A 20,198-nucleotide genomic window follows, 5' to 3' on the forward strand; every position below is an offset into this window, starting at 1 on the left:
GAAATGAGAGAAGGCAAAAATGAGGAGTATAAATACAGAGGCCATCTTCTTCAATTGCAGTCATGAAAATAGTGTGTTAGCTTGCGAGCTAGGGTCATCGTGAGAATCCGGTGATCCGGTGATTCTCCGTTGAGCTCGGGCTGAGGATCGTGGATCCGAAGCACTTCTATCTTAGTTTAGTTCGCATTTCATTATCTTTCAATTCCTTTGTTCTTATTTGATCATCTGAATCTATCAAATCATCTGTATTACAATCTACAATTGGTGTTATTAGTTGATTACTTGAGTTCTCTATTTTTGTATAAATTGTGGTGTTGATCTTGTTGATTTGGCATTGATTGGTGGTGTTGTGGTGTGGATTGTGGAGTTGTTGTGTCGATTACGCTGTGGATCGTGCGTAGGTGTGATTGAGCTTGCGATTTCTTCCATAACTAAAATCGCAACACCCGGTTTCAGACCAGCGTTGCCGCCGTCTCACCCAAACGCCGCTGCTGTCCTACGAAGGAAATAGTCGCTACTATGCAGTCTCCTCGCCGGAATCGCCGCTGCTCGCTGCCCCTCACTGTTCGGCAGCCCCCGAACAGCCCCGAATAAACTTCGATTCGCCCCGAAACAACACCGAACAGCCCCGAAACCGCCCCGCAACGCCCCGAAAGATAAGTTCTTTACTTCCAACTTATGTTCTTTTGGCGTTCTGATTTAGTTACAGCGGGGTTCAATTCGGGAAGTTCGTTTGATGGTGATTGTGTTGTTTGATCGGTGATGTTTCAATAGATGTTATTGATTTAGTTACTGATGTGGGAGTGATGTATGATATGCTATGTATAACAATGATCAAGAGGGGAAAGGTTTTATACCTCCAAACACGATATTGAATTGTGAAATTGTGGAACTGAAAGGAGTAGTTTTCTTGGACCTGGCAGACTCGTCTCTGTCACCAAATTGTATATGCTTGATTTCTAAAAGAATTTGGGAGGATTGATATATGAACTTTGAATGAAATTACCTATGACTTGGGATGATTATTGAATGAAGACTAGGCAACCCTTCACTTTTTTTATTTCTGCCGTGAATTTCATAGGAAGAGATAAGCTCTCATTGTGATCAATACTTGGAAAACAAAAGGGAAATATGGAATGGGTATTACCGTGAAGCTGCTATGGCAGAAGTTAGAAACAGAAAGGTGATGAATCTTGTGATGCTCACTCTCTCTGTTTTCTCTCAATTGTTTTTGCTAGGAAATCAAATTGTGATTGTGACGAGGATGGAAATCAACCGAGAACTTGAGGGAGTAAGACAAGGAATTGATTGGGATTAAATCCCATTTAATCGTGTGATTAAATGGTAATTATTTGCTACATTAAGCTGTGAATTAATCACAATGATTAGGAGTTAATTGGTGATTTATTTTTGTAGGTACCGGCTGCAGAGTGGGGTGGAAACCGATCGACTTATTGGAGCAGACATGAAGAATATAATCACGCGGGGGAATCTGCCGTGAAGGAAGGAATAATGATTGGGCTCAAAGATTATACATCTCCCACATTTTATTTATTTGAGTTTGGACCTCCATTATTTTCCATAACCTAAAGCCTTTTGTAGAAAATAAACATTGGACTATATTTTAGTTCATAGGCCCAAATATTTACTTTACTTTTCGCATCTCTTTTTATTAATTAAAGTTCACTGAAAACACTAATTAATTTCGTTGTCCCGTTCCCAACAACGTATCACCCAATGCAACAATTAATATTTGGTGTTGTTCCAAATATTAATTTCCTCGATCGATCCTTGATTTCAACCACGCCGCGTAGTACGTATAGTACTTAAATTTATTTCCTACAAGATCGAAAATATTCTGCTCCACCAAATTAATTCACACCACACGCACTCCCCTTCGCGCAATCCATAGATAAATAGTCCCTTGGTGTTGTACCAAGTACTATAATAATTCACCGATATCCACTTGATTAATAAATCAAGATTTCATATGTCACAAAGTTAATAAAGAACTAAAAGAATTCACCGCTCCAAATAATATTATTCGTGCCAACCTAAAAGATTTAATTCTCCGTTCCGCGAGAAATCAAAATATTATTATTAGAAATTCCATTTCTATCACCATACCGCATTCAATAGGAAAAATTTTATTATCCAAAAATCGCGGGTGTTACACATCATGAGAGTGAGAATCTAAACTCTTTGCCTTATCAATGTCATCAATATTCTGGTCTTTACAAAACACCACATCACGGCTTCGTATTACCTTTTTCTCAACAGGATCATACACTCTGTAACCAAACTCATCTTGATCATATCCAATTAAGATGCACTGCCTTGCTTTAGCATCTAACTTTGACATCTCATCTCTAGAAACATGAACATAAGCATTGCAACCAAACACTCTCAAACGATCATAAGAGGTGTTCTTCCATGTCCAAACATTTTCTAGAACATCACCATGCAAAGCAATCGTATGAGTCAGATTAATAACATAAGAAGCAACACATAAAGCTTCTCCCCAAAATGATTGTGGAAGTTTCGACTCCAGTAGCATGCATCTGACCCTATCCATCAATGTTTTGCTCATCCTTTCAGCCAACCCATTCAATTGATGCGTCTTTGGTGGCGTCTTCTGGTGTCTGATCCATTGTTGCCTACAATACACCTCAAACGGTCCACGGTACTCACCACCATTGTTTGTCCTGATGGACTTCAATTTCGTTCCAATCTGTTTTTCTGCTAAGACCTGAAACTCCTTGAACTTGCCAAACACTTTATCTTTAGTCTTCAAGACATATACCCATAGCTTCCTAGAATGATCATCAATAAATGTCGCAAAATAAGATATACCACCATTAGTATTTACCTTTAAAAGACCACAAGCATCTAAGTGAAACCAAATCCAATATATTTGGTTGCCAATGAGGAGGATTATTTTTTAAAGATACTCGATTTTGTTTCCCCTCTAGGCAATGAGAGCACTTTTCAAAACTAGAACTTTGAGCACCTGGAAGAACATTCTTCTTCACCAAAGTTTCAAGTCCATTGACACTAATATGACTCAACCTCTTATGCCACACTTCTAGTGAACACTGTTTTCCAACAACATTCACTGAGTCATTTGAAACTGAAGCTTCCAACATATACAAATTTTTCTTCAACTTCGAACCTTAAGCCAATATTAGGGACCCTTTGCTAATCTTCCATTTTCCATCAACAAAGTTATTTCCATAACCATCACTATCAAGTCTCCCAATGGAAATCAAGTTCAGCCGAACATCTGGAGCATGTCTAACATCTCGAAGTAGCACTGTAGAACCATTCTTCATTTTCAGATGAATATTTTCAATGCCTATAACTTTAGTAAGACCATTGTTGCCCATCCTCAATGGACTAAAATCACCTATGGTGTACGTGCTGAAAAACTCTCTTCTGGGAGTGACATGGACTGCGGCACCGGAGTCACCAATCCAACATATATCAGAAGATACCAAATTAATATCATGGTCATCAGAAACAATGACAATATCATCACTTATAGCAGCAACAACACGGTCAATGCTATCTTCTTCAGACATCTCTGTATTCTTATTATTCTCATTCTCTTTATTCTTCAAAGACCAATAATTTTTCTTGATGTGACTGGCTTGTGGCAATAATAACACTTAACATCCTTGTATTTGGATGATCTAGACTTGCTTTTACTCTTTCCACTATTACCTTGACCTCTATTTGGATTTCTCTCCCTCTGCTTTGTAAACAAGACATCATTCTGCGACGATATGCCTTGAGTTTTCCTTCGAATCTCTTCATTGAGAATTCCATTCTTTGCATAATCAAATGACATTTTTTCTCCAGGAGCAGAGTTAGTGTGCGAGACTCGAAATATCTCCCAAGAGTCAGGTAAAGTATTGATTTAACACGCCTTGAAACTCGTTCACATGATTCGATATAGACGAGCCTTCAGAGTATCTCAAATTAATCAACTGTTTTCGTAGATAAAATTTGTTGTTACATGTATTTGAAGCGTACAACTTCTCAATAGTATTCCATAGTGTCTTCGCATTTTGTTCATTTTCAAGAAGATTGCAAACATTGTCGTCCACCCACATTCGGATATAACCACGCACCTGTTCATGCTCTAAAGCCCAATCTTCATCATTCTTTGACTGCGGTTTCTCAGAGGTGAATAAAGGTTGATGCAAACTTTTCACAAATAAAAGATCTTTCATCTTGCCCTACCAAATGTGATAATTCATTCCATTCAAGGAAACTATTTTGTTAGTATTAATTGCTTCCATAATTCAAGCAAATCAAACAACCACAATCGTGGCTCTGGTACCACTCTGTTGGGAGGAATGATCTAATGCTGAGGCGCAACAGATAAACAAATCTCCCCAATTGCAAGAATATGATAGGAGCACAACATAATAACACCTATTGTGGACGAATCAATAATATGATAATGATAAACGATAATAGAAAATATCAACACCAATATTTCACGTGGAAAACTCTCTTCATGTGAAGAGATAAAAACCACGATACCCACCGGTCTACCAAATCCACTATCACCAAAGAGAGAATACAACCAAGAAGTTTACAATGATATCTGATCCTTAACAATACAACGAAGACATTAGATAATCAATACACCTTCAAAATAGATTAAATAAACATCTCAAGAAACTGCAGTCACGTTCAGAAATTTATAACTGAAGATCTAATCGTTCAAATTCAATTTTCTTCAGTCGGAATGAAGAACCACGAGTCTTCTACCACCAGTTAAAGTTTCAAGTCAATCGTACAACGTTTGGATCTCCGATCAAGACAAAACTCGAGACTGCGCAGTGCATAAACTTGAAGAACACTCTTTTCCCCCTTCTCTCAGTCTACACGCTTTTCTCTCTCTCTCTCTCTCTCCTCTCAATATTGCGGCTCCTACACTCTTGGTAGGTATTTACAAGTTCTCCATTGACTTATTTAAGTAAATAAATGAGCAAATACTATATGGGTCTTTTTTTCCACATGTTGGGAGCCATAACCCAACAGTATTGTCTCATGAAGATGAAGGGGATGATTATTCTCTTCGATAAAATCATTTACTTTATGCATACCATTCACATATGTCACCCCCAAATCTTACTTTACAATTTGTTCGAGTCTTAAGTCGAGGATTGAGCGTCAAAGAATCTCTTTTGTCTTTCCTGATGCACTCGTTCATTACAACAAACATATTTATATGATGTTATTCGACCCGTTTTTTTTTTGCATTTGTTAAAATAGTGTTTCCTAACTCCAAATCCAATTTTTCCTCCATATTAACCCTAGAACATCCAAGCATCATCTAAGCTATCAAATTTCATACCTAGGCTTAAAATCAGCATTTGAACTCAAATTCATAAGTGACTGCAAAATTCTGTTATCCACAAAATGAAAACATATAAGGTAAACGGCTGCAAACAGTATGTATACTCCAATATTAAGTTCCTCTGAGTATTTGGGTACAAGATAACAAGTTCTATAACAATCAAAACAGAAAATGTATTCATGAGAAGACAATTTTGAAAATATATAATTTCACTACAGAAAGTCTTCATAAAGCACTAGTAATGACAAATTTAATACCTGAGATCATTGGCAATTCAAGCTATTTGAGAAATAATAATGAAATTGGTATTGAGCACAAAGGAGAGCGGAGGTTGCGTTGTAATGGTGTGGAAGAATAAAAACTAGAATGAATTAGTTTCCATATTCAAGAAAGAGAAAAGGAGGGAAAGAAAGTTTTCGAAGAGAGGAATAACGTTAAATGAAAACGTGAAAGACGTTGTCAATTGAATTGTGAATCTGAAAAACAACACCATTTTGCCGACTCCGAAACGCAGCATTTTAACCACAACAGCCCCTGCTTTGATTTCTCCATAGCAGGAAATCACAGTGGATCCGTTCCCTACTAATACTACTAGTTAAAATAGATTTGAACATGAAAACATAATCTCCTTGAGAGTTTTTCTATTCTTACATTTTTATGGCTTAATAAATGAAATGAAGATTCAGTTCTCTTTGCTGCTGCCAAACCATATATTTTGTCCTGTATTTCTAATATCATATTACAAGCATGAATACGAAAATCACAAGATTAGTAAATTCTATTAATTATATATTGTTATGATAAGAGTTTAATTATGTTAGAAAAAATTAGTAGCATTTTCAGACACAAAAAATTCTTTAAAGTTATTAGATAGTATGTTGTGAATTTTACCAGTCAGTGTGATGAAAGTGTGTAAACTAAACTCATAATCACATTAAATATTTCTAACTGGAAATAGAACTAGTATATGTGCTCATTAGTTGATATATTCAGTAACTATTCATATTAAGCGAATTTTAAATACTGAATGTGAAAACTTTTGTGCACAAATGAAGGGAATAAATATTGAATAATAAATTATCTACAATTAAATCAATTAAATAAACTAAAAACATAATTTTGTTTTCTAACTTTGATTTGCTCTAATCAATTATGCCCGACGCATGTATCAAAAATTTATGTACTTTCATATCAATAAAATAAATGACATGTGTTTATGATTTTGCACTTTTTATATTAGAGATCGAAAAGTGTTCTAACTTTTAATTAATGTGTGTTTTTGGTGTATTTTATTTGTTTCGAAACTTAATTGATTATATATGTTTTTATTTGTATAATCAACTCTAATTATTTACATTTATGAGTTTAGAACATTCATATCACATGTGTTATTTTATAAATTTACAATTTAGAATTTTATAATAATGGTAATAGAAAAACAATTAGGTCTTGGATATATAATTTGTTTTAATAGTCATAGGCCTGGGCCCGTTATTGATTCAAACTAATCAAACAAATTGTAGCCCAACCCACATCATGAAAACCTAGCTATATATTTGAGACTTTATCTCTCCCCCATTTCCTCATTAGGGTTTTTGAGAAGCAGCTTCACCCAGACCTCTCTTATTCCTCCACCATCCGAGAGCCATGGTACATCTCTTAATTCACATTCTCTTCAGTTGCGTTAATCAATTTATGATTCCAAAAACTTGTTTTACAACCAACGCGTGATCTACAGACGGTTTTTGTATTTTTAATCGATTATAGTTATAATTTTTTGTTTGTTTCCCCCTCCCCTTGAACTATGATTTTATATTTTTGAATGCTTATTATTGAAGTTGTTTGTTCCTCCATGTCGCTCATTTTTTTTCATAGTTTTGAGTTTAAATATCAGTTTAAGAAGCATCAGGGTTCATACGAATGGCTTATAGGCTATTTTGTCAATTTTGCGTTAGTGATGCATTGGGTAGCAGACTAGCAGTGATAGGAATTAAGATGAATTGATGTTTAAATAGTTATTCATCTAATTTGATTTATATGTTCATTCTACTCAGTCATTTAAATGACTGAGTAGTATTTCTGGTATTACGTGATTATTATTCCTATGAATACATTGTTTTAATAAAGCGTAAATAGTCCATGTTATCTTTATATTGATCTTCCATCTCTAATTTATATTGATCTTCCGTGCTAGTAAGATTCTACTTTATATTGATCTTCCGTCTCTAATTTTTACATAATGTTGCTTTTGCTATAATAGTCGAAGAGAAAGACCAGAGAGCCAAAGGAAGATAATGTCACCCTTGGACCTGCTACCAGGGATGGTGAACTAGTTTTTGGAGTTGCTCACATTTTTGCTTCATTCAACGACACCTTCATTGTAAGTGCATATCAAAAATTGGTAAAATACTTCTCTAATAACTAGTTAAATTAAGTAATTCTAACCAAATCTTTCTTGCAGCATGTCACAGATTTGTCTGGGCGTGAAACCATGGTCCGCATTACTGGTATGGTTTGGCTTTTTATAACTTTATCTCATTTTGCTCCTTATTTATTGGAATTAAGATATTTTCTGGAATATTGTCATGGTTGTTAATTTGAGTATATCACTCTTGCTACTTGCAAGAAAGTACGCACTATATATTTGCTTCATATATGTCAAGTAGTACGAGTACATAATTAGCTATACAGGGCAAGTGATGAATCTCATTTTAATGGGTAATGTGCATCTGAAACCTTTATGATGCTTTATCACCTTGGAGAACTGATGTCCTGCGGTAATACTAGAGTTCATGTTTTTCTGTTATGTATTTTTCTATTTATATGATCTATGTTTTTCCAATTGAAAATTTTCTCTGTATATAGGTGGAATGAAGGTAAAAGCTGATAGGGATGAATCGTCTCCATATGCAGCTATGCTTGCAGCACAGGATATTTCTCAGAGATGCAAGGTTTATACATCATATTGTTTTGCAATTACAGGACTAACATTTCCTTGGAAGTGATATGTATCTGCCATCTTTTTGTTTGAGGTGATTAGTTGTTTACTGATGGTTGCCTTTTCAGGAATTGGGAATCAATGCTCTTCACATTAAGCTTCGTGCTACTGGTGGCAACAAGACCAAGACGCCTGGTCCTGGTGCCCAGTCCGCACTGAGAGCCCTTGCACGTTCAGGCATGAAGATTGGTCGTATTGGTATGTTGCAGTTTTATTTGACAATGATGATCATGGATTCATCTACTTTTGCCTTTCATTTCATTGGTTAATATATTTTAACCTGTTTTATCTCCAGAGGATGTTACTCCCATCCCAACTGACAGCACCAGGAGAAAGGGAGGCAGAAGGGGAAGGAGGCTGTGATCTGTCCTCTGTTATCAGGAATCTTGCAAATGTGGTTGGGATCCTTTTTTTTCAAGTTGAAAATTTTGTTATTCAGATTTTGAACAATTTTAGTTTAAACATGGAAATCTTATGTTTGATCTTTATGGATTATCAACAATGAAGATGGTTGTTTTCTAGAGATTATCCATACTTTCTTTGACTTAATTTATTCTCTAGTTGGGTTATATTTTCCTTGGGTTCTATCCTTATTATCTTCTCTGTTTGTTTGTCTTAATTTTTTTGCATGTATTGATGGCTTCTGATGCCTGTTATTTTAGACTAAGGATTGAACGTTTTATTATGTGTTAGAATTTCTTATGTTTGGACCCCATTAATGGGTATGTAACTATTTCTCTGTAGCCATTTAATGCCAGAGTGTATGTTATGAATCCCTATATTGAAAATCCATTAAACTTTGTCAGCTGAATTTATTCTGTGGTAGTTGATTTTCAGTAATGGTATATGACTCCGTTGTGAGTTTAATATTTTTTAAACAAACTTTTGCTTTACATTTTGATCACAGAATCCTAGAAAAAACTATATTCGTGAATTAACTGAAGTTGATGTTTATAGTTAAAGATAAAGATATGATTGAGTAAAATATGATTTAGCATATTTTAATTACAGTTATTCTAATTTAAACATTATTGATTAGTTTTCGTAAATTTTTCATTAGATAAAAATGTTCTTTCCTACGTTAAACGTGTAGTTCCATCCCTTGAAGTTGGAGGGATTAATAAAGTATCCTGAATTAGTTCCAAGGTAAATTGACATTATTTTGGCAAACTTACAATTCTATTTTTCTTTTAATAGGTTCGTATTAACTCTAAGGTGTATATAATTAGAATATTAATGCAAATAATTCTTCGTGCACCCAAATAACTTGTTTTTGTAGCGACATTTATTATTGGATTATTTTAATTTAAATCCTAATGCACCTAATTTGCGGTTATTATGGCATACTCCGTGTTAAAGAAGTTTGCCGTTGAATAATAAAGTTTTCATTATATGTTTCATTAAATTCACCATTGAATTCACCCGAAGTATATTTGTTCTTTCTTAGTACTCCCTACGTTCCATGTTATTATAGTCAAAATTCTATTTTTGAAAGTTTTGTTTCATGTTAATATAATTATTTTTCTATCATGGAAAGTTTTAAGTTAATTGAGTCATTTCTATTTTTTTATAAAAGTATGTCTATTTTTACTTTATTCTCTATTCATTTCTCTTATTTTACTCTTTCTTACTTTTTTCACCATTAATCTAATAAACTATGTTAAACTCCATGTCGAAAAGAAATGCATCTATTAACAAGAAATGAGGAAGTACTGTTTTATTTCTCTTGTATTTTACTTTTTCTTTAGTTTTTTTTTATCTAATTATTTCTTCTACTTTTTTTTTTTCATTTAATTTTAATTCCCGTGCCTTATATTAGGGGTGGGTAAACGGTTTTCAGTTAATCGGTTAACCAAGAACCGAACTGAAACCGGTCGGTTATCGGTTAACCGATAACCGACATTTACGGTTATCGGTTCGGTTCCGGTTTTAAGTTTTGCTAAAAGTCGGTTATCGGTTATAACCGACCGGTTATCGGTTATAACCGATAACCGTCGGTTATAACCGGTAACCGAATTAAATTCAATTTTAATTTCAATTATATGTTTATTTAATACTAGAATAAATTATAATTTACTTCAAACTTTGTCACAATGGAAGAAATTGTAATTTATATCTAAATTTTGTCTAAATCAATGTCAAAAAAAGTCCATTTTAATTTGTGTCACTATCAATTAGAGTATTATACTTATAAATTTATATCTCAAAGTCAATAAAGTTCTTAAGAATTACTATTTTAATTTTAAATATAGAATAACCCTTCACTTATTATTGGAGATAAGTTTTTAAAGTATAGAATATAAATCATGTAAAGTTCAAGTCTTTTAAAGTGCCTAAACAATTTATATATTACTTTTAAATAGGAGTATAATAATAATAATAATAATAATAATAATAATAATAACAATAATAATAATAATAATAATAAAGTAGATGAAAAGTTAAAAGTTAAAACTATAAATAATTTTAAATTCAATTATAATTTTAATTAATAATAACAGAAATTGTAATTTACTTTTAAACTTTGTCACAATAGAAGAATCTGTAATTTACTTCCAAATTTTGTCAAAGTCTCATATTGCATATTTGCAATGTCAAAAAAATCTATTTTAATTTGTTACCTATTAGTTATTTATACTTATAAAGTTATAATATATCAAATTCAATAAAGTTTCTAAATATATTTTTAAATACAAGATCTCTCAAAGTTAACAAGTGCTTAAGCAATACTACTATTTTAAAAATAAGATAACCTTTCATTTATTATTAGAGAAAAGTTTTTAAATTTTAGATCATTTAAAGTTTAAGTCTATTAAAGAGCCTAAAAAATATATCATATATGTATTGCTTGTAAATAGGAGTATAATAATAATAATAATGATAATAATAATAATAATAGTAATAGTAATAATAATAATAATAATAATAATAATAATAATAATAATAATAATCTATAATTTACTTTTAAATTTTGTCAAAGTCTCATATTGCAAATTTGCAATGTCAAAAAAGTCTATTTTAATTTGAATTAATTTATTATGTAGGATAAAATTGAATGATTATGACTAAAATGCAAAAAAATATGATAAAAAATTTGACGTTTTTGGTTTTACAATCATGCAGAAATGCGTAGAATTGAGAATCACAAAATCAATTAACAATCTTTGTGAGAAAATTTCAGAATTTTATATATTATAGATTGAATCATTGAATTGAATGATTGATCATTGAAGGATGGCCGTGAAATAGTTAATTCAACTTTCGGTGATAAACTAATAGTGTGATTAGGTGTAGGTTGAGTTATCTATCACAACCTTAATCATGCAAAATAAACATTTGAATAAGTTAAATCAATTCGGTTAGTTCGGTTATAACCGAGAACCAACCGGTTCTAACCGAGTCGGTTAATTAAGTAACCGAACCGAAGACCGGGTCGGTTCCGGTTAGTTTTTTGAAGGCATTTTGGGGTCGATTAACCGACCGAATAACCAGCCCTAACTTATATAGGTCGAAAGGAATATTTTGTTAACCAGTGCCGTAAATGTGATCGAACGCTACTACTCTAACTATTATCCAGAATCTAGAGGATTTAAAGTACTAACTAGTACGTGGGAAAGAAAATAGTCAAATACAAATTGAGATTACGTATCAAGATGAGATTTTGGTGGCAACCAACTGCAAATGCACTGGATCATGGATCAGTTTGGATTCTTGACTTAAATTTAATGCTAGTCGATATGATTTCGTCAATACTTATTTGACTATTCTAATGTGTAGTGGAGTATTTCACTTCCAAGAACTCGGCCAGATTTGAAAACTGATGACTTTTCTAATTTGCTCAAAATTTACCTTGATGACGATTGAGTAACATCAACTAAATTAATTCCTCAAAAGTAAAACATTCGGTTAATGTAATTAAGATAAAATTGTAAGAAAAAGATGGACTGCGGCGACTTAAACAGAAATATAAGAGTGGAGAAATGAAAAAAGCGTGGGCATTCAAATCCCACTAAGTTCCTAGTGAGATCCAACTACTTCTCACTCATCCAAATCAAATAGTAACTCATATATTCTCCATACACACTCATTGACACATCTGTGAATTCGGTATAGGTACTTTTGTTTGCATTAATCACTAGTATAAGTAAATTTAATCACGTTTAGCTAAACAGAAAAAAAGGGAAATGGAATCATGAGTACATTTTCCTCTATCATTATTATCTCGAATTGTCGAATTTGGCTAACAAGGGAATCTACTATAAAATCCAACAACATCAACTTTTTCACAACACTAACGCATGCCATACGAATATTGTTATGTATACTTTTTTGTTTAGAACATCTACAACCATTTATCGAGAATTGAAGAGAGAGAAGTGTGGAGAGAGGTTATCGAGAATTTTGTTTAAGAAGTGAGATGAGATCAGAGAGAGGAGAAAAAAAAGTCAATGAATTTAACATTTGTTCCCTTTTGATGCCTAGGGGGAAAAAAAGGAAAAAGAATGGACGCCAAATGATATATTGAATTTTTCATGTCCTATAGTGATATTTTTTCGAATTCAGAAACTTAAAAGGTGCAAAGTGTTTTTCCCTAAACAAATTTAAAGTTCACTCTATAATCAATAGATGAAAACTCCCTGGATCGATAGAAGGATCTAATTTTTTCTTAAGATCGGTAGAAAAGGCTTCGATGTCACCCCGATTTGCAGAATTTTTTGAAAAGAAGAAGATTTTTTTAATATTTATTTCATAAAATTAAAATTTATCTCTTATTAAAGTAAATTTTGTTATTCTTAGTCATTTGTTCATTTCATTTCATTCCATTCCACTTCCTTCAAAATTGAAACCTTGATCCGTCACTTGGCGCACATATTTTAAGAAAATAATTGATGAATGTTGGCAGATGTATATTTAGTAGAAAAATAATACTGTATGCACTATTTTTTTTCCTTTGCACAAGAGTATGTACTTTTTAATTTTGGAAACTCTTTTATCTCTAATGAGGTAGAACTCATTCTCCATTAACAATGCTATAATGAGGTAGAACTCATGCTTTAATTACTTTTGTGTCAACACCAAAAGGCAATCAATGGGCACTCAAAAGCTAACAAAACCATTACACTAATGGAATTACTTTTTCTTTGTATCTCCTTTTACTTTACCAATTGTGAATTAAAATTTATATCCAATTAAAAGTGTATAATCTTGTAGAACGGAAGGAGTGCTATTACTAACGGTCTCACTGTATGGTTCATTTTGTAAAAAGAGTTGTTTGTAAAACTGAAATATCATATCCAAGTGATATACTACTTTTTTTTGGATGCCAAATAAAACGGATGTACCAAGTATTATACACATACCCTTTAGAACAATAATAATTTAAGAATAATAACGATAAAAATATATAATACTACTAGAATAGAGCTTATTAAACGTGCAATTTTTAACCTTTTCTAAATGTGCAATTTTTAATTACTTTTAAACGTGCCACGACTTCAATACGTACATAAGCTTAACCCATGCCAAAAAAGCACATGAGAAAGAAAATAAATTAGAGTGGACATTCTACTTTTGGTATAAAAAGTTTCAACTAGGATGTTAGAATATTTACATCTTTTTGCTTTTTGGCATCATGATTTGGTGTTAAATACTTATACATATGAAACTGAAGGGAAGGTAAATTCTAAAAAGTGATGGGGGAACTTCCACACCAAAATTATGAAACAAAACACATAAATAGAAACCATATAATAGTTGTAGATTTCACTTTTTCAAAAAAAAAAGAGAGATTGATTTATTTCCTCCTTATGCGGTTGTTTTGTTAAAAGGACGTTTTTCTCGCCACAATCTTAATGCATAGTGCTCAATAAAGTGTGATATTGAGAGTTCAAATTGATGTTATTCCAGTTCAAAAAAAATGGGTTATATTTTCTTAAATAGTCTATTAGTAGTATTGTACATATACGCTACATATAATAAATATAGCTCATTTAGATGCAATAAATAAAATTTGAATAGGACATATCATATCATATATGATCTTGAAGAGTGGTAAAGGAATTTTACTTGTGGTCATCTCAGTCTAGAACCTATATATAGATGAGTGGGTAAAACTTGGACCCCCACTTAAATCTATTTGTCTTATACTAGGATCAAATAAATAGTACTCCACTAAATACTTATAACTTAGCTGCGTAATATTGACGTCACATTGATATAAAAATATGTTATATATGTGTGTAAAGAATATTGTTAATTCTATGGTATTAGTGTTGTTAATGATACTAAATATCATAAATTCAAAGTTCACTCCCTAACTTTTCTACATCTCAATTTATAAATGTATGAGTTCCACGAATTAAAAAAAGATATAGTAAGGGCAAATTACGAAACGATCATTTTTTATCATTATTATACTTTCTTCTATTCAATTTTTTATTTGGATATATAAGAAGCATGCATGTGAGCTTTCTCAAACCGTAGAGATCATCAATCACATAAAGAAATTTTAATTTTTTGTGCATCCTATTACTCCATTTGACTTGTATTATTTTTTATACTAATCCTACATAGGAAATGTCACCTCAAGGAATTATATACATCACTAAATCATTTCATCATATATAACCAATTTACATTTGACATATTACCTCTATTCTTTAAAAATATCTACTATTTTCATTTTAATACATCCCATAAAATTATACACTTTTTTATTTTTAAAAATACAAACACAACTAAGAGCATCCAAAGCGGCGAGCAAAACCGTCTCTATCTCGTCTCGGAGAGACGAGACGGATAAGAGACGCCGTTGTGGGATGCATCCCGTCCCCATCCCGTCTCTATCTCGTCGCACGTCTCGCGCGGAAGAGGCGAGCCGCGAGTCGTCTCGCCACGCGCCTGGGCGACGTGGCGAGCTCTGATTCGTGTGTGACGCCCACTCGCCGTCCCGCGAGTGGGCGTCGTTTATATCCGTTAAAATTGATTTTTATTTTAAAAATTCAGAAAAAATTCAAAAAAATAAAAAATATATAAAAAAAAATTTCAAAAATTATACTAGCCGTTTATAGCCGTTTTTTTACAATTTTTTAATATTTTTTAAAATTTTTTAAGCCCCAAATTACTTCTATAAATACCAAATCATTCCCACAAATTATCTACCATAAAAAAACTCTCTATTCTCACTCAAATACTCTACATTCTTCATCTCAAAACATTTTTCTTCTCCCAAATTTAATCAATTCATAGATCCATTTGAGCAAATGCGTCTAGTAATGGAACAATCGCTAGAAGAAGATCGACGTAGGGAGGAGGAGGAAGCCGCGACGCGTCAAAAGCGAACCCGGAAATACATCCCTCGTGACCGGGAGCAAGCCGCCGCAAGGTTGGTACGCGATTACTTCTCTAACAACCCGAGATGGGATGATACCTACTTCCGTCGCCGTTTCCGCATGCGGCGGGTGTTATTTCTGCATATCGCAAATACATTGGCGGCCCGAGAAGAGTACTTCAAAGAAGGTTTCGACGCTACTGGCCGTCCCAGTCACACGACGCTCCAGAAATGTACTGCAGCAATCCGTCAGCTTGCTACTGGACAAACAACGGATTTGTTCGACGAATACCTGCGCGTCGGAGAAACCACTGGGAGACTTTGTTTGATGAATTTCTGCAAAGGCGTCAGGGCAGCCTTCACCGACGAATTTCTGAAGAAGCCAAACACCGTGGATTGTCAGTTTCTGCTCCAACTACACGAACAAGTACACGGATTCCCCGAGATGCTCGGGAGCGTCGATTGCATGCATTGGCAATGGAAGAATTGCCCAACGGCGTTGAGGGGGTCATACACGAGCGGCCACAAAGGCACCCACCCCACCGTTATACTCGAGGCTGTCGCCGACTACCGGCTATGGATTTGGCATGCGTATTTCGGGGTCTCCGGCTCAAACAACGACATCAACGTGCTCAACCACTCCGACCTCTTCACCAAAGTTCTGAATGGTAAAGCGCCGGCCATCAACTTCATCGCTAACAACCGCCAGTATAAAATGGGGTACTATCTTGCCGACGACATCTATCCGAAGTGGCCAACCTTTGTGAAGACGTTCAACAGGCCTGCGAACGAAAAACAGGCTCTTTTTGCGCAGAAGCAAGAGGCTGCTCGCAAGGATGTGGAGAGAGCGTTCGGGGTTCTCCAAGCTCGATGGAACATTATCAAAGCCTCGGCTCGTACGTGGTTTATAGATAATATGGTCGACATCATGTATACGTGCATAATCTTGCACAACATGATTGTCGCCGACGAAGGACCTCAGGCGGGAAATTGGTTCGACCCTGAGACCGCGAGAAGCTCTACCGCAAGTAGTCCGCCTCGCAGTGGATTGCATCCGTCTTTGGAAGAGCGGATGTGTATTCGAGGTAGGACACGTGATTCTACCGCCCACGCCCAACTCCAGGAGGATCTAATGGAGCACATTTGGGTAAAATTTGGCAACGAGTGGATGCAAATGATCTTCATTAGACAACTCTTTCTTCTGCTTCTTTGCCTCCATTTTTTTAATGGTGTGTTTTTTTTTTGTTTTTTTAGGATTTTAATTATGTGTGTTTTTATTTTTTTAGGATTTTAATTGTGTATTTTTTTTTGTTTTTAGGATTTTAAATTGTAATTTTATTTTATTTAATGAAGTGTGTTTTTTATTAATTGGATTTGTTGAAAATAAAAATGAAAAATGAAATTGAATGAATAGTTAAGAGATGAGATGGTTAAGAGATGGATGGATGTGGGTGATATCTCTTAGTTAAGAGATGGAGTGAAAAGTACAGTGGGGCCCATTAATAGTGAAGAGATGAAAGGGTTAAGAGACGGATAAGAGACACCGCTGTGGATGCTCTAAATACTACTCTCTCCATCTCTTAAGAATACTAATAATTATTTATTTTTCAGTCTGTTACTTAAAATTATGAATTTTATATTTTAAAAACTTTTCTTATCTCAAATAAGGTGAGATTGATTCTCCACTAATAATAGTACTTAATCACTTTTTTCTTTATATCTCTCCTTTACTTTACTAATTGTGCATTAAAACTTGCGCTCATATAAAAGTTAATACATTTTTAAAGGACGTAGGTAGTATTACAAACGCGGACTCCACAATCTATTCACACTGTTTCCACTATCTATCCTCGTTCTTTTTCCTTTTTTTTTTAATTTTTACTTTTACCAATTGCATATCAGTAAAAAATTGTTATTTTTAAAAGATGAATGTAATTCTCCTAATATATATCTATACGGAGTATATTGTACTCCATCATTTGCAGTATAAAGTTCCAATTCAACAGTTATGAAAATTATGGTTTCTTGATACGTCAAAATTAGGTAATTATGGTTTTTTTACCACTGAAACGTCCCAAATTACACATGACCACGAGCTAAATTAAATATACGTCAGCATTTAACATAGAATAGTTATACTCACTCCCAGTATTCCATTTTGTACCGTCCCACATAATTTGTCTCATTTCACTTTTATTATTTTTTATAGTAGATCTCATATTCCACTAACTCATTCCTACTCACATTTTATTATAAAACTAATACTTTAAAAGTATGACTCACATCCACCAACTTTTTCAACTCACTTTCCATTAGATTTCTTAAAACTCGTGTCGGATCAAAGTGTGCTAAATTATGTGGAACGGATGGAATATATGTTATGATTTTTTTTGTCTAATAATTTGAAGTTTGAGCTGGTATAAGTCGTAGTCAACACCTAGAATAATTTCTCCATATCTCTATATGACAACAAAAAGACGTCTAAATAATTGGATCTGAGCTGTACATTATATGCATACATTTGTCAACAAAGACAACATGGATGCTAAGAGCATTCCTATTGGACTTCCCAAAAACACCTTCTGCCACGTCATAAGAACCTGCCACTGCACTGTCACGTTAAGGACCTGTCACTGCACTGCCACGTCATAAGGACATCCCACTGCACAATGGCATACATTCCCAAGGACATCCCGACGAACATCCATAATAATAAAAATTCACAAATATACAATTTATTACGGAATTAAAATTTCGACACTTGCTGTATATATATAGTTTTTTTAAAAAATAAAAATAAATAAAGAATCGGAACATCCGCCGGGACGTCCATCGTGGCACCGATATGGCCGACGTCGCGACGGACATTCCGCCGGATGTCGCCGGAAAGCCGCGGATCAGAGGTGTCCGCAGCCGACATCCACATCCGCCCCTCCCACGCCTAATGGCGGATGTCCCGCGCGGACTTCCTGCAAGGCGGTCCGATGTCTACCGGGACATCCTCCCTCGCGGATGCTCTAAAATAATAAAAGACGTGACAAACCGCTTTCAAATTTAAGTGGATTCTGGAAATCTTTTAATGATTTTTACTATAAATGAAAGAGAACAAGAACAATCAAGTTAACATGCTTAATTGGTAATGATTTGATTTTAGTACATTAAAAATACTTTTTGGATCGCAAGGAGATATCTAGGAATTTATGGGAAAAAAAGAAACACAGCTTATAGGTGACCAAACTTTTTCTTAGTGTGATAATTGAGAAATTTAACTAAATTCCATTTTTTTCGGACTCATTTTTAAAACGGTGGTGCGAACCTAAATTTTATGAATTTTACTAATTTGTCCAAAAGTTTATACACTTTCAATGAAAAATGGACAATAGTACACTTTGAGTTAACAAAAAAAAGAATAATGGACAACCTTATAAGGTAAATGGTAATTACTTGAAAGATAATCGGTGTTGTACTATTTATTTATGCATTGACCCTTTGCTCAAATTGGAGTAACTGTAATTTTAAGAGTACTATAAATCTAATATGTATTGATGATATGATCGGCAACTTGACAACAATGACGGAAAGATGCTCTACGTGATCTATAAAATATGCAAAAATCGATGTTCTCTGGAATTGACCCTCAAAAATTATTATAGACAAGAACGAATGCACGAGCCCTTACAGTCCCAACAAGTATTCAATGTTGAAAGGGAATAGCTTAAATGACGCTACAAATAGTAAAAAAAACATGTTTTTTACTGAAAAACGAGAAGATTGAGATGATAAATCTAATCTAATAAGTAAATATTGAGTTATACTCGAATTCACGTTCAACAATTCATTTAATTATAAATTAACTTAATTCTTGCTCAAAAAAATTTCTCAATAATATTTTCTAAGCTTATCGAGATTGGATTAACTATTTAACTTATGTACTGTGGGCCTGTGGCTACATATCACATTTAGCTAATGATAAGTTTTTCCGTCTCTTATTGTCGATAAGAAATTAATTGGAGTGATTTCGATTTGTCAAAGTCTAGAATATCTTTATTAAGAGTAAAAGGAAGATTTTTTTTTTTCCAAAATTCAAATGTAGACTATTATATTTATGATTATTACTCATTTATTGAAGAGTCATTGGTCCAATCCAACCTGTCAACATATAGTTTTCATACTCCGACAGAATTAATTACACAAGGGCCAGCTCATATAATTATCTACTGTGATTTTATTGTATATTAATAATAATACAACTAATATTAGTAGTATATCATTTTCATTTTTTGACCATTGTCGTGATCATGAATGGGTTAAATAACTTAAATTGATCATCTAGAATCTAGATCTACTGTCATCATATATATTGATACACCTGTATAATTGTTATCTCCCCAACGTATAATAAGTTTATAATTAACAAAAATATAATTTGTTCACGTTACGAAATATACCAAAAATCTCAACATGTGCTTTTTTAACTAGTTTGACATCCGAAAACC

General features: G+C 33.5%; 2 protein-coding genes, 1 non-coding gene and 1 pseudogene across 3 annotated transcripts; 3 read left to right on the forward strand and 1 right to left on the reverse strand.

Annotated features, from left to right (window-relative positions):
• LOC148933461 (protein FAR1-RELATED SEQUENCE 5-like) overlaps positions 1-5,406 on the reverse strand; it is a 32,449-nt pseudogene extending 27,043 nt beyond the window's left edge.
• A 1,491-nt stretch (positions 5,407-6,897) lies between these two features.
• On the forward strand, positions 6,898-8,921 carry LOC125217760 (small ribosomal subunit protein uS11x). Its single transcript, XM_048119287.2, has 6 exons — positions 6,898-7,024; positions 7,635-7,754; positions 7,836-7,881; positions 8,240-8,325; positions 8,441-8,570; positions 8,668-8,921. Exons 1-6 carry the CDS (start codon positions 7,022-7,024, stop codon positions 8,733-8,735), a joined length of 453 nt encoding a protein of 150 aa, XP_047975244.1. The 5' UTR covers positions 6,898-7,021; the 3' UTR covers positions 8,736-8,921.
• On the forward strand, positions 8,062-8,150 carry LOC125185783 (small nucleolar RNA Z101). The gene has a single exon (XR_007170281.1). It is a non-coding gene; the product is annotated as a small nucleolar RNA Z101 (small nucleolar RNA).
• Positions 8,922-15,646: 6,725 nt separating the features above from the next.
• On the forward strand, positions 15,647-19,477 carry LOC125221015 (uncharacterized). The gene is made up of 2 exons (XM_089060226.1): positions 15,647-16,787; positions 19,356-19,477. Exons 1-2 carry the CDS (start codon positions 15,647-15,649, stop codon positions 19,475-19,477), a joined length of 1,263 nt encoding a protein of 420 aa, XP_088916352.1.
• The last annotated feature ends 721 nt before the right edge of the window (positions 19,478-20,198 follow it).

The sequence above is a fragment of the Salvia hispanica genome, chromosome 1, assembly GCF_029641045.1.
Source record: "Salvia hispanica isolate PSC_SH4W2 chromosome 1, Shi_PSC_v1, whole genome shotgun sequence".
In the NCBI taxonomy this organism is placed as follows: domain Eukaryota; kingdom Viridiplantae; phylum Streptophyta; class Magnoliopsida; order Lamiales; family Lamiaceae; genus Salvia; species Salvia hispanica.